General features: G+C 38.6%; 3 protein-coding genes across 4 annotated transcripts; all 3 read left to right on the top strand.

Annotated features, from left to right (window-relative positions):
• Positions 1-446: 446 nt before the first annotated feature.
• Positions 447-7459, top strand: LOC141910952 (uncharacterized). The gene is made up of 8 exons (XM_074801851.1): positions 447-515; positions 3069-3261; positions 3716-3861; positions 4421-4604; positions 4705-4915; positions 5162-5241; positions 5321-5634; positions 6346-7459. Exons 2-8 carry the CDS (start codon positions 3111-3113, stop codon positions 7057-7059), a joined length of 1800 nt encoding a protein of 599 aa, XP_074657952.1. The 5' UTR covers positions 447-515; positions 3069-3110; the 3' UTR covers positions 7060-7459.
• LOC141900583 (splicing factor 3A subunit 2-like) lies at positions 1455-2411 on the top strand. The gene has a single exon (XM_074787588.1). The coding sequence runs from the start codon at positions 1455-1457 to the stop codon at positions 2409-2411; it is 957 nt and encodes a 318-aa protein (XP_074643689.1).
• A 513-nt stretch (positions 7460-7972) lies between the features above and the next one.
• Positions 7973-12830, top strand: LOC141900377 (ubiquitin-conjugating enzyme E2 G2-like). Of its 2 annotated transcripts, none has more exons than XM_074787262.1 (6): positions 7973-8059; positions 9364-9404; positions 9554-9635; positions 9708-9826; positions 9976-10116; positions 11959-12830. In XM_074787262.1, coding segments are annotated over exons 1-6 (510 nt in total). In that variant the 5' UTR covers positions 7973-8057; the 3' UTR covers positions 12084-12830. The 2 variants fall into 2 exon arrangements, with proteins under 2 accessions (XP_074643363.1, XP_074643354.1); XM_074787253.1 differs by lacking the exon at positions 7973-8059 and adding an exon at positions 8817-8942 and having other exon boundaries at positions 9290-9404.
• The last annotated feature ends 1122 nt before the right edge of the window (positions 12831-13952 follow it).

The following is a 13952-nucleotide window of genomic DNA, read 5'->3' as shown; positions in this document are numbered from 1 at the left end:
ATTTTGAAACCAATTAATAATAAATGTTTTGGCTGATCCGTCGTCCTCCTACTACCGTTACATATCGGCGATAAACCATGTTTCACAATATATCACACTGGAAATGAGCAAAAAGATTTGCTGGCCTCAAAATATATTTTTTTGGGAGAGATGAGAACGGAATTTCGTAAAAAAAGTTATTTATCAATAAAAGGGGAATTGCTTTATAGATAGAAGAGCCAGAGAGTTGGTGTGACGTCACTAAATGTATTTGGTGGTACATATTTTTTCGGTGAAACTATTTTTGTGCGGTTTTTTTCTATAAATATTATTTTTGAATATATAGTATTCACTTTTTTGAAAGAAAATACAAAATGCTGATTATTTTTTAGACTGGTTATCGGTTATGCGGGGGACAGGTAACCAGTCTAATTATTTTTCGACTTTTTAGTACCGGATGTGTTGTGGCCGCCATGTTGTACGGTTTCTCGACATCCGGTTGATAAAACATCGAATAAAATCCATTTTTTAACCATGTAAGTTATTCTGCTATAGAATCTGATTAGACTAGCTTAAAGTGCAAGTAAAATAGCGCTAGTAAATATTGTAAATATTGACCCATAACATTTAGTGAGAGGTTGAAAATTCAAAAGAATAACCGGAAATTTTGCCTAACCAATTCAATTTCAATCAAAACAACTCAACAAACTGAACAACCCTCCCGTTTTATTGCGTTGTTAATCGTAACTTAGCTCTTACACGCTACCACCAACTTTCCGAATAACTAATTACCCTGCTTTCTAAGACCTTGATTGTGAATTAATAGCTTAAAGTCAAGTCAAGACTCTCAAGAAGAGGTAATGACATAACACCCACTCCGGAAACTGTTGTTCGTTGTGTGTGATGACGGTTAATTAGTTTTTTCCGGTAAAGCATATAAGTCTGAAAAGAAAAGAGTTCAGAGGATGCTGAGTATGATTGCGTATCGACTTAGTCAACCCCCAGTCCTGACCACGACAACTGAAACAATCGTTATGTACAGTTTTCTCAAACATTATTAGCTTCAATCATAAATCCAACCGTCTAGTGACCTATACTTAGTGACCCTGACTAACAATTTGATCTCTTTTGCTCTCATTGGCACTACTGACTCTTAATATGTCTGAATTGTTTTGTCGATTATGTCGTTGACTGCAGCCATTTTGTGTATTTCTCTAATGCTGGTACTGGTATAGCTTTGGTAGCTTTGTTGGAACAGCAAGCACTGAGTCTTCTTAAAACTTGGTGAGTTGTAGCTCTACTACTATATTTTGTATTTGTTTAAATTTCAATGCAAAATATCGCAAGTTTTTTGTGCTATACCAGTATTGATAAGTAGACTTTTTGGTTGCATCAATAGAAAAATATATGTGAATGTTTAGAGCTTAATTTGAGCCATTTTATATTTCAGATTTTGATTCGAAAGAAAATTGAAGATGGATTTTCAGCACCGCGCTGGAGGAAAGACTGGTACCGGTGGGGTAGCCTCATCATCCGAATCCAACAGAGACAGAAGGGAGCGACTGCGGCAGTTGGCACTGGAGACAATTGACATTAACAAAGATCCGTATTTCATGAAAAACCATCTCGGTTCGTACGAATGTAAATTGTGTCTCACACTGCACAACAATGAAGGAAGTTACCTCGCTCATACGCAAGGGAAGAAACATCAAGCTAATCTGGCGCGTCGTGCCGCCAAAGAAGCAAAAGACGCGCCCGCTCAGCCGGCGCCGGAGAAAGCTCGCGTCGACATTAAGAAATTCGTTAAAATTGGTCGACCCGGTTACAAAGTAACGAAGCAGAGAGATCCGGAGACCGGGCAGCAGAGTCTGCTGTATCAGATCGATTACCCGGAAATAGTCGAAAGCATCACTCCGCGACATCGATTCATGGCAGCGTACGAACAGAAAGTCGAGCCACCCGACAGAAAATGGCAGTATCTCTTATTCGCCGCCGAGCCGTACGAAACAATCGCATTTAAAGTTCCGAGTCGCGAAGTCGATAAAGATCCGAAGAAACTGTGGACGCACTGGAATAAAGAGACTAAACAGTTCTTTTTGCAGTTCGCGTTCAAGGCTGATCAGAAGTTGATGCTGTCAGATGATATTCCGAACCAGCAGATGGGTCCTCCAGGAATGCAGATGGGAATGGGTCCTCCCCCGATGAGACCTATGGGTAGACCGCCGCCCGTTCCACCACCCCCTGGAATGTCAAACTATGGTCCTCCTCCCCCTCCTTCTGGAGCCCCGCCTATTGGTGATTTTCCACCACCTCCTGTTCCACCTCCTGGTGCTCCGCCCCCACCACCTGTACCTCCACCGGGTATTCCACAATTGGGTAATATTCCTCCTCCTCCTGCACCCCCTGCTCCACCTCCGCCTCCACCATCTTAGTAATTACGCTCTTTATATGAGGGCTTGCATCTATTCATTATGAAAATAAATGATGTAATGATGTAATAAAAGAATATTCATTTGTGGAGAAATAAAGTTTTTTTAGATAATCGGAAAAATCTTTAGAATTCTTTACATTTCATAAGTTGCTTTATGAGTACAGCAGATTCTGCCTATGGCAGTAGCGCCAGGACCCGCAAAAGGTTACTGGTATTGACTTTCAGATTTTTTTCACTTGACTAACTCTAGGAACAGAAAGACTTTATTGTTCTACTATTCTGACCGTATTACCAATAGACCAGTACCTGCAATTTCTTTTGGAAAGATGCTAAAAAGAATTGATGCTTTGTTTCTCATTTCTGCTGAGCTTCAAAGTTGACCCGGCTGGCAATCTATCTACCCTGTACATTAACTATTTTTGAAATCATGATCAAGCTAACCATAGCCTTGGGAGTAATCATCGGAGCATTATCCTAATGGGGACTTTCAGATAACTTAGGACTAAATTACATTGATTAGTTGTCGGCCTTATTCTCTATGCGAGCTATTGTCTAGTTGAATAAACTAAGCATTGACAAATAGAAATGTACCCCGGTAGTTTAGATGTACTGAAAGGAACGATCGAGTTTAGTATGATATGTTCAATTTGTTTTTCAGTTTATCATATATTGGAATGGATAGCTAAATCTAGTCACAAGAATGGACGAAAAGTCCACAGACATCGAAATATGGACTGAGACTTTGACAACTGTGTCTTCTGAAGAAGAGACTTTCCCAAATAAGTGTCCACTATGTCCATATGTGGCGCCATCTCGTGGATGTCTACAAACTCACGTGCGGGTTCATACAGGTAAAATGATCAGTTATTATCTATTTTCTGGATCTGATAGCAGAAACCATTGATAGCCGTTCATTGACGTATACGTATTGATCGAATTGATTAAAACAACCAGAAATAACCAGTTTTGAAAGCACTTGAACCAACACCATAAGACTTGATAAACAACCAGAATTCATGGTTTCAAAGTTCATATCGAACTAGATTAAAGTGGTAGTATCAATATGGTAGTGGTTTTGACTGATATAATGAAATCTCGAACGCGTCCATTTATTAAAGATAATTTGAATTTCTTTGTTATTATCCATAAGGTTCACAGAAATTTCAATTTTTTCTTCTTAATATCCATTTTTTAAGGTTTTATGCTGCTGAAACCATTTGAGAAGGAATTGAATTCAGTTTTTTTTTCTTGACACTTTTCTTTCTTCTGATAAGATTGTGTAAACTACCGTGTGATCTATTTTAGGAGAACGTCCCTTTCAGTGCAAAGTCTGTGGTATGTCATTTACGCAGAACGGTAATTTGACTCGACATATGCAAGTTCATACGGCTCAAAAGAAGTACAAGTGTTCATTTTGCGACTTTGCGAGCAAACGAAAAGAGACATTGAAGGTGGATATTTCAAGAGTGATGATCAATGGCTTTCATCTTGCGAAGTCATTTAATTATAATCATATCATTATTCATTCTAAGCGATCTGTTTTATGATGTTGCATTGAAATTTGATATTTGCGCACTCTGATGGCCATTTACGACGTGTTTGGCAATCATTGGTTTATCTCTTTCAATATGTACATTGTCCGCTCTCATTTGAAGTTCATACCATGACGCATTACTTCATTCTTATCAACAATCTTACATTATGTTAGTCGACGACTGCCAAGGTTTGAATGTGGTTCATGATTCGTCTCACGTTCATGAATTTTATGTCCATTTGATTCTAATTTGATTCTCGTGTAATTGATTTGAATATAGATTCTAAGTTTCCAGGACCCAAGGTTTCATAGTTGTGAGTTGAATTAGAGTAAAATGATTTAAGACAAACTATATTAACTGTAGAGTTTTTTCTTACTCATAACTGTGTAACCAGGGTTCTGAATTCTTTTTTCTTAAACTTCTAAGCATCTAGGTAAAAATAATTGAAACAACTTTTTTGAAATTGATTTTCTAGGTTCATCTTTTGAGACATACAGAACTCTCCGTATCGTACAACTGTAAATTGTGTTCGAATTCAACATTTGTGTCTCAGGTGGAATTACGTCAACATTTTGATTCCGATCATCCCGATGTACCGAAGTCTAAGCGCTGCCATTTAATGCGCAATGCTAAACTCGTGAAACCGCTAAGTGAATCAAGTAAGTTGATTCGAAAAATGTTGAGTTAGATTTGAAGAAAAGATGCCTATATCTTTTTTCGAGTCCATGAATTGAATGTTTTTGTTCATTTGATATCTAGGACCAGTATCCAGTTGTGAAAGTGCAGACGATAGCGTACAGCAACCAGTATCACCATTTAGTGATCTTACGCCACTTAATCTAGTCAGTCCGGTTGAGAAATCTATAACGGATGCTTCATTGTTTATATCTGAAGAACAACAGTTAATTACTGGAATGGGTAATGAAGAAAGTCTTCCTCAACAATCCTTAATCAGTCATTCAAATTTTGGGTATGTTTAACCACTGCATTTCTGGGAGCTAGATTTTGGTTAATGGGTATGAAGGGATTTCTTATTTCTGTGATATGCCATTTTTACCAAGACCCAATTGCTTTTTCTGCAGAGGCTATTTATTAGTCCTTATAAACACTTACTTAGGATTTACGTTCTAATGTTAATAGATTTTCCATAGGCCTACGCCTCATGTATGCGTTCAAACCTACAAATGCAATATATTTTGGTGCTGATTTTTTTCAGCAATGCTGTTCAAGTTCAAGTGTCGACATTAGAACGAATTCAGTTGATCAAAAAGGAGCAAGCCAACTTAAAACAAGAACGTAAGTACATGTAATAAGTAGGTTATCAAAATTTACTTTAAGTCATTCTGAATACTGAAGTTTTTTTTTTCTCATACAGAAAGCCCGCACTATTCGAGATCCTACGATTTGAGTGGCAAGTACAGTTCCATTAGTCCGATCAGAAATGATTGCAGCGGTTATGGAATGATCAGTGAATGTAGGCCAGTTTTTGACCACTCAAATAAGTTTATGACAAGCATCGATGATTCGAGCCTAGAACAGCCAGATTGCGGGTTAGATCTGAGTACTCAAGATACAGGTGAACAAAATGCCGTTGATTTGTCGAAAATGAAAACTGATGTAACAACATCTGGAATGACGACCGTGGAATTATTGGGTACTGACAACGATCAACACAGTATTAGTTCTGAAGTAAGCAGCTGATTTCATTGGTTCATTTGGTTCTGTCTGAATTACGAGTAGGCTCATAACATACATTCATTAGGCAAATAAGTTCATACTTTGTTTCTCATAATCGGCTGGGTCATTTTGTAAACTGCAATTGAGTTTGTAATCAGTTCATTTCTATAGCTGCCCGATCTGTAATGGTTAGCTTGATCATGATTTAAAAAAAATAGTTATGTACAGGGTTGATAGATGGCCGGCTGTGTCAACAAATGAGACACAAGGTTTTAATCTTTTTAGCCTTACCTACAGTTGATACTGATGAAAATGATCTGATATATGGAGAAATCAGGATTAAAATTCTATATTAAATTTTATGTTCAGTAGACTCGGCCTATAGTGGTACCGGTCTAATGCGTAATCTGTTCAAACCGGTAGAACTGAAAAGATTTTCTGTCCCTAGCATTTGTCCATGTGCAAAAAAACCAGAAAATCAATACCGTAATTTGTCTAGCTAGAACAGTAGTTATGCCGGTCCAGGTGCTACCGCTATGGGCGGAGTCTACTGAAGGTACTTTTGAGTACATAGACAATATCCATAAATGATTATAATCCAGAATTAACTGATCAGGATTTTGAGTCTGTTTTTTATACTTTTTTTTTCATAGTGTACTTTGTTAAATGCATTTACCAAATATCTAACAGCTGGTTGATATCTATCTTAAAACTGTATTGCAGGACAATGACAGTAACCAAGCGGTGTTGAATACTTGGTCATCAGGAGGGGAAAAACGTAAAATGCTCGCCGATCAAGATGTGCAAATGAAACGACATAGACTGAGTTCACCGAACACGAGTTCGGAAGATCTGGAGCCACGATGGGCTGCAGTCGGTTCCGATCATAGCGAGGATGGTAGTCCGCGGAGATTTCCGGGTATTAAGAATTTATTATCTCGTCAGAGCGTTACGGGTATCGTCTCGCCGAACGTTAGCACGCATGAGTCACCAAAAACTCATCGCATTCAATCCGCCGGTATATACTGGCCAGCTGGAAACAGCACGAACAGTCTACCGATGATCGGTTTGGACTCATCGAAAGGTTACTCTCAGATCTCGCCGATGAAAGCGAAACGAAGACTTAGTTCGAGTTCATCGATCATCTCGGCGTCTAGTCAAGAATCGCCGTCGTCGAGTACGATTCCACCGTCGAACGCGAAAAAACAATCGACTTCGATCAACAAACAGTTACTGCGGAAACAATACGTCTGTTCGACTTGCGATATCATATTTATGGACCATGTGATGTATACTATTCATATGGGTTGTCACGGTTTTCGTAACGCTCTCGAATGCAACATCTGCGGTTATTTGTCGCGAGATAAATACGAATTTTCTTCGCATATTGTTCGGGGTGAACATACTATGCATGTAACGCATAACAAAAGTGCTTGAAGCGCATACTACTGTTTTTCATATTGGAATATGTTTTTGTTATGGTTATTCGTGACGTGCTAGAATATTGAATCTAAGCTTTAGGTGGTTCGGTGTTTTGAGAATTTGACCCAACTAAGAATTGGACCTGTTGCGCAAATTCATGAAACGCTACCATGCATTATTCATAGATAGTGAGTGTAGTCCGACCTGTGAACTTTGTACTCAATGTCGAAAAATGACTTTGAACACATGTCCCAATTTCTGTGTCCAACAACTGGGACTAGCACCCTTTAGAATTGCGGAATAGAAACTGAATAAAATGCATCATCAACTTACACCGCTTTCTCAGTTCCCATCTGTCATTTTAAGCGCAGAGATTACTGTGTAATTAGATAATGCGTTATGTTAAGAAAATAAATCATCATTTCATTATTATTATTATTATTATTATTATTATTATTATTATTATTATTATCATTATTAACAAATGGACTTAGATTCAGCGTAAGATGTTTGTTTTATAAGTGTAAAGCAATTATGTCCAAATTTTATAATATATATAATGTATTCATTATTTATGAACAATAGGTATGGATTTCCTTTTAAATTGATTAAATAAACCAAGTATTGATTTCGTTAGATGTTTTGTTTGTGTTTGTGGGTCAGTATGCAGCGGACAGGGTCGGTCCAGTGTCATGGATAGATCAGTATCTGCTGGCACAATAATGAATGGAGGAATAACTGGTCGTGGTTTTGCACTAAGTGACGTGCAGAGATAACTTGATTTGAGCTAAACAAAAATTAAAGTTCAGGGTCCAGTTTCACAAAAAAAAGTTTAACTCGCAAATCGATTTTAAACCTTTTTTATGAAACTGACTCCGATACTTGGGGTTCGAACATGATTAGACAAATAGTGAGATTAATATCCAGTAGGTGGCAGCATAGTAGGGTGTTGTGCGGACAAGAAGAATATAAATTCTGATTTTTGCCATTTTAACCGAGTTTGGGCCTATAAAATCACAGGGACTTGTCACGACTGATAATGGATGAGAGACCAATGATGGGGGTACCAGTATCCCTGCAACTGTATAATAAAATAACAAGGGTGGCAACAAATTTTCAATCTGACAATGACTTCTCCACTTCAATCGACTGTAATTCCAAAAATTCTCAACCGATTCACATGAAATAAGCTTTAATACAACCTAGAAGACTTTCTGCTTCGAACGAGCCTACAACCACCACTCTCCGACAATTATCTCACAACGAAATCACCTTTTTTTGACAAGAGATAGCTCAAAATGGAGGTGTACCGATTCTATGGTGGACAGCAAAATGGTCGTTTTTTTCAATTCAAACGATGATTTCTATGTGAGATCTTAGAGAAAACCCCAACAAACCATACATTTTTTAAAACTACGTGGTCATACCTGTACGCTTATCTCATTTATTAGTATAATCCACGCGATGGGTGAGCTCACAAGCTCAAAATCGAAAATGAGGACGAACACGGCGTTCAACTTGTCATCAACTGGGCGGCCATTAATCACGTGATATCGTAGTAATGGGCTAAATATTTCACGCGCATTGATTGGCTTAGAGATTTCGAAAAACATTACAAAATTTATTAAAAGTTCTGTTAATTAATAAAATATCCGTATTATGAAAATATAGTGCAACATTCGTCTGAGGGGTGGTATTATTAGCAAATATTTCCTTTTTTCAAGTCTACAGACGTAGTCTTGTCGCGGTTCTATTAACATAGCCCGAACCTGCACGTCACGTGATTAATGGCCGCCAGCGCGATAGTGCGAGGTGACTTTTTCGTATATTTGTTCGATTTTGAGCTTGCGAGCTCACCCATCGCGTGGATTATACAAATAAATGAGATAAGCGTACAGGTATGACCGCGTAGTTTTAAAAAATGTATGGTTTGTTGGGGTTATCTCTAAGATTTCACATAGAAATCATCGTTTGAAGTGAAAAATACGACCATTTTGCTGTCCACCATAGAATCGGTACACCTCCAATTTGAGCTATCTCTCGTCAAAAAACGGTGATTTCGTTGTGAGATAATTGTCCTAGAGTGGTGGTTAAAGGCTCGTTGGAAGCAGAAAGTCTTCTAGGTTGTATTAAAGCTTATTTCATGTGAATCGGTTGAGAATTTTTGGAATTACAGTCGATTGAAGTGGAGAAGTCATTGTCAGATTGAAAATTTGTTGCCACCCTTGTTTTTTATATTATACAGGGATAGTGGACCTGGTCATTGATATTGGTTTTATTCATTCACTATCAATTGTGACAAGTCCCTGTGTATAAAATGGCTGGGTCAGCGTTGAAGAGGTTGATGGCTGAATATAAACGTAAGTAGAAACCATGATCGGTATGAATTATTGTGTATGTGATTGATTGCGATCCTCAGGCAGCAGTCTGGTAGCACTGTTCCATATGTGGTTCATCGTTTTGATAGAATTTATTTTTCACTCATCCTTATTCTATCATCTATTTCAAGAGTTAACTCTAAATCCTCCTGAAGGAATTGTTGCTGGGCCACTTACTGAAGAGAATTTCTTTGAATGGGAAGCTTATATCACGTAAGTTTATTTGCGGTCAATTTCTATTCAGAAAACACCTTTTGATAACAAATTAAATCTGATTTTTTTCAGGGGTCCTGAGGGAACGTGTTTTGATGGTGGTGTATTTGCAGCGTTGATGTCATTCCCTCCTGACTATCCACTCAGTCCGCCAAAAATGAAATTTACTTGCGACCTATTCCATCCAAACAGTAAGTACCTACATTCAATTTGTCAAACCGTACAATAACTTATCCTGTTTCAGATTTTATTTGGATTATCTAAATTATTTGTCGTACAAAAAATTACTGTCAATGCAAGATCAAATTGTCATATCATCTGAATTCATCTGAATTTTCAGTTTACCCAGATGGACGAGTTTGTATATCAATATTACATGCACCTGGTGATGATCCTATGGGATATGAAACCAGTGCAGAGCGTTGGAGTCCCGTTCAAAGTGTTGAAAAGATTTTACTCTCCGTTATAAGTATGCTAGCTGGTTAGTACTTGCGACCTATACTGGTAGTTGCCCTGTGGGATAAGGCATGATGCTGACCCCTGTGAAGCTGGCTCCCGGTTCCCGATTCGGCTCCCGATTCAAAAACATTTTGAACCGGGAGCCGAATCGGGAACCGGGAGCCGGCTACTGGTTCCCGGTTCAAAACCATTTTGAATCGGGAGCCGAACCGGCAACCGGGAACCGGTAGCTGGCTACTGGTTCGGCTCCCGATTCAAAATGTGAAGCTGGCTACTTATTCGATTCGACTCTATTGCGGCCAGCAGGTAAACATAATTACGTAACTATGTCTGCTGAAATGACGTGACGTCACGCGGAAAGTCCAAACTTAAATGGTACAAAAGTCTACCTAAACTTTATCGTATCGGCACGAAATCTATTCGTAAACACAGATCAGACCATCCTCTTTCAATCCATACCACTCAACGCGTAATCGAAGCCACATGAACGGAGATTACGCGCTACATAGTTGATACGCTATGGCTTAGCCGCTTATAGTATAGACTATAGTTGCATAGTAACTGTATATTGAAGTCACGCGCGTGGTGTTAATTTAGACGTCTCGATTAGCCTGGTGGCCGAGGTCAGGTTGCACTCATTTCAGCAGACATAGTTACGTAATTATGTTTACCTGCTGTCCGTAATAGAGTCGAATCGAATAAGTAGCCAGCTTCACATTTTGAACTGGGAGCCGAACCGGGAACCGGTAGCCGGCTACTGGTTCCCGGTTCCCGATTCGGCTCCCGATTCAAAATGATTTTGAATCGAGAGGAAATCGTCACACGCGTGGTGTTGATTCAGACGTCTCGATTAGCCTGGTGGCCGAGGTCAAGGTTGCACTCATTTCAGCAGACAGTTACGTAATTATGTTTACCTGCTGTCCGCAATATAAAGAGTCGAATCGAATAAGTAGCCAGCTTCACATTTTGAATCGGTAGCCGAACCAGTAGCCGGTTCCCGATTCGGCTCCCGGTTCAAAAGCATTTTGAATCGGTCGGTAGCCGAACCAGTAGCCGGCTCCCGGTTCCCGATTCGGCTCCCAGTTCAAAAGCATTTTGAATCGGGAGCCGAACCAGTAGCCGGTTCCCGGTTTCTTATTCAAAATTGAATCGGGAGCCGAATAAGGAACCGGGAACCGGTAGCCAGCTTCACAGGGGTTTCTCTGTTGTATTCATTTTAAGTGCAAGTCCTGATGGCTGTTGACAGTGTGTCCCAATGTGAGGTTGAATGAACAATCCAAAAGGATAACCAAGATCCAAACGACATAAAGCAAAACAAACAGACCCATTGCTCACGCGAGCCGTCAAACTAACCGTGGAACTGGGCTGGTCCTCAGTGTATACAGATTAAAACTGATTGATATTAATATTAACAGTGTTGTTTCACCCACAATTTAAATTCGACAGACAGTTGTTGTTACTTTTGTTCTGACATTTCAAATAAATAAATCTCTGATGGGTGAAAGTAATCCTCTCTAAACGTCAGAACATAAGTAATAACAACTGTTTGTTGAATTTATATTGTGGGTGAAAATAGTCTCAACTATCTAAAACTGATTGATATTCGTGGATAGTTGGTTATCTCTGGTCTAGGTCTCAGATCTAAGACCAATCCCTATAGCTCCCATCACGCAAGTGTTTTTGTCTGATCTGGGCTAAATCTACGCGATTGTGGCTTATGTCTTCAATACTAAAAACTAGCTTTACTCCAACTAGGTCGGTCAGAATCGTTAGAAAATCACTTTTGAATGAACTATTAAGTATTCAAAGTAAATATTAAAAAACGAGATATTAATAATATCCACGATGTTTATTCATTATCTAGAACCGAATGATGAAAGCGCCGCAAATGTCGACGCAGCGAAGACGTGGAGAGATAATCGGGAAAAATTCGAAGAAATTGCCGAAAGAACTGTTCGTAAATCACTCGGTTTACCACCACCTGTGTAGCCAGTGGATTATCTGAAACATTTGGTGCTGGAATGTTTACGTGAAAAATATTCAATGTCTTTTTCCCGTGCCGGCATTTGAAATCTGCCGAAATCGGGTATCCTGTTGTATATTAACTATTCCATGGGAATCATCGACTGAATGGCTCGTATTTCTCGATTGGTCGATAGCGATTGCTGATTAGTCGATGGTGTATTTCAATCTATTCACGAGGCTGTACCCGAGCTGGAAAAGTGTTGGATACGTTTTGAAAGGGACTGCTCAAAATAACCCGCTTTATGATTATTCCGTAGGCCTGTGTGTCGGGCAAATGCCCTTAGTGAAAAAACGATTTTCAATAAGTTTTATGTATAAAAGGTTATTACGTGGTACTAATTAGTATTAGATAAATGAATCATTGAATAATAATGAATAATAAGAATGCACTGTCCTTTTCACGCGATGTTGTTTTGGCTTTTCCAATGATAATAATGCGCAATGAGCATTGGAAAAGAATTACTGTTTACAGATTTACTGTTTTGCACATCAACTGGTTTTGCATTATACATTTCTTAATAAACAAGATTACTGTAAAATATACATCCAATTCCAAGAAACTATGTGTTTATTGAGTGAATAGGTTGGTGAATTAAGCGTGAGGGTGTTTAGGCTTGACACAGTGTGTATTCGTACATACTACGGTATTTCATTCAATGATTTCTGTCTCCTTGAAAAATTACATAAAATAAAAGATCGTTTGAATCGGTCTGAATCATTGGAATTTCTCGTATTTGTTGACTCTTTTGGTTTGGCAATCACCTATGCGGATTTGGTACAGATTGATGAAAACAGAGCTACAGGATTTTGGGAGATCATGATCTGGTATCAATAACCAGCATCACTATCATCCCTGTTTTGAGGATATTAATACAGTATAATATGGTAATTCGCAGTTGTTGCTGTTCTAGGGTACAAAACTACATCAGTAAACCTCGTAAGTCGGATCGGCTAAAGTCGAATAATCGCTTATAATCCGTTGAATATTTATGGTCCTGATTTTTTTCTGAAATTAATTCTCAAGCCACAGTATTCGGGAAAAGGCAAAAAATCTGACTTTTTCAAGGCTTTTTCAGAGAATTGACGCAAGGTTCACTGTACTGGATCCTGTGGAAGTTCGCTGTAAAACGGTTGCGCCAGACAACTGTGACAGACTCGTGGACGAAGCTGCATTATCAATTGGTTTATATGACCATTAGACAGATGTTCCATCTTCTGACAAAGTTTTAAAAGCGATTATTTTCGGAAATTAATTGTGGATCCCGAAAGTACTTAAGGATACAATGGGACCTAATGAGGAAAAGTGCATACCCTTGATACGCTTTCTATTGGTTCGAAATGAACTAAAACCCTAACAAATGCACCCTACGACCGCAGTTTCATTTCGAATAAAAAAATAACTCGAATTGAATTCCGCACTTTCACACCGACAGAAACAAATAAAATCGACCACACAAAACAAAAGCCGCTTTTAATCTAGTTTATTTTCACATAGAAACCCTCCATTAACTCATTAGGAAAACGGAATCTTTGAAACAAACACTGAATCTCTATCAACCTTATTTGATAGGTGGATTTTTATGCCACCTCCCTAATTTCGTGATCGGTTGATGAAATATCGACTCGAGGTTTCATTTGATGAGGATTAGCTTTATTTACGTAGTTATCATGTATAGATGGAGATATTATCTGATTAGGTTCCTGATCCTGAAATCAACAATGAGTAATTGTTTTTCGGAAGGTAAGACACATAAGGCAGCGTAAGTTTCAGTAGTGTAATATACGTCAGGTGGTTTCGTTAAGTAATTGAAGATTAGTTATTTAATGGAATCT

This window comes from Tubulanus polymorphus, chromosome 1, assembly GCF_964204645.1.
Source record: "Tubulanus polymorphus chromosome 1, tnTubPoly1.2, whole genome shotgun sequence".
NCBI lineage: Eukaryota > Metazoa > Nemertea > Palaeonemertea > Tubulaniformes > Tubulanidae > Tubulanus > Tubulanus polymorphus.
Note: the sequence above shows the minus strand (reverse complement) of the source record. Positions and strands in the feature narration are given on the sequence as shown.

Excerpts from the sequence above, each read along its gene's own strand:
- LOC141900377 (XM_074787262.1), top strand. Across the intron at positions 9,827-9,975 it reads CGACCTATTCCATCCAAACA|TTTACCCAGATGGACGAGTT; the intron begins GTAAGTACCTAC and ends CTGAATTTTCAG. Across the intron at positions 10,117-11,958 it reads CGTTATAAGTATGCTAGCTG|AACCGAATGATGAAAGCGCC; the intron begins GTTAGTACTTGC and ends TTCATTATCTAG.
- LOC141900583 (XM_074787588.1), top strand. The coding sequence starts at position 1,455 with ATGGATTTTCAGCACCGCGCTGGAGGAAAGACTGGTACCGGTGGGGTA.
- LOC141910952 (XM_074801851.1), top strand. The coding sequence starts at position 3,111 with ATGGACGAAAAGTCCACAGACATCGAAATATGGACTGAGACTTTGACA. Across the intron at positions 5,242-5,320 it reads AGCCAACTTAAAACAAGAAC|AAAGCCCGCACTATTCGAGA; the intron begins GTAAGTACATGT and ends TTTCTCATACAG. Across the intron at positions 5,635-6,345 it reads AACACAGTATTAGTTCTGAA|GACAATGACAGTAACCAAGC; the intron begins GTAAGCAGCTGA and ends ACTGTATTGCAG.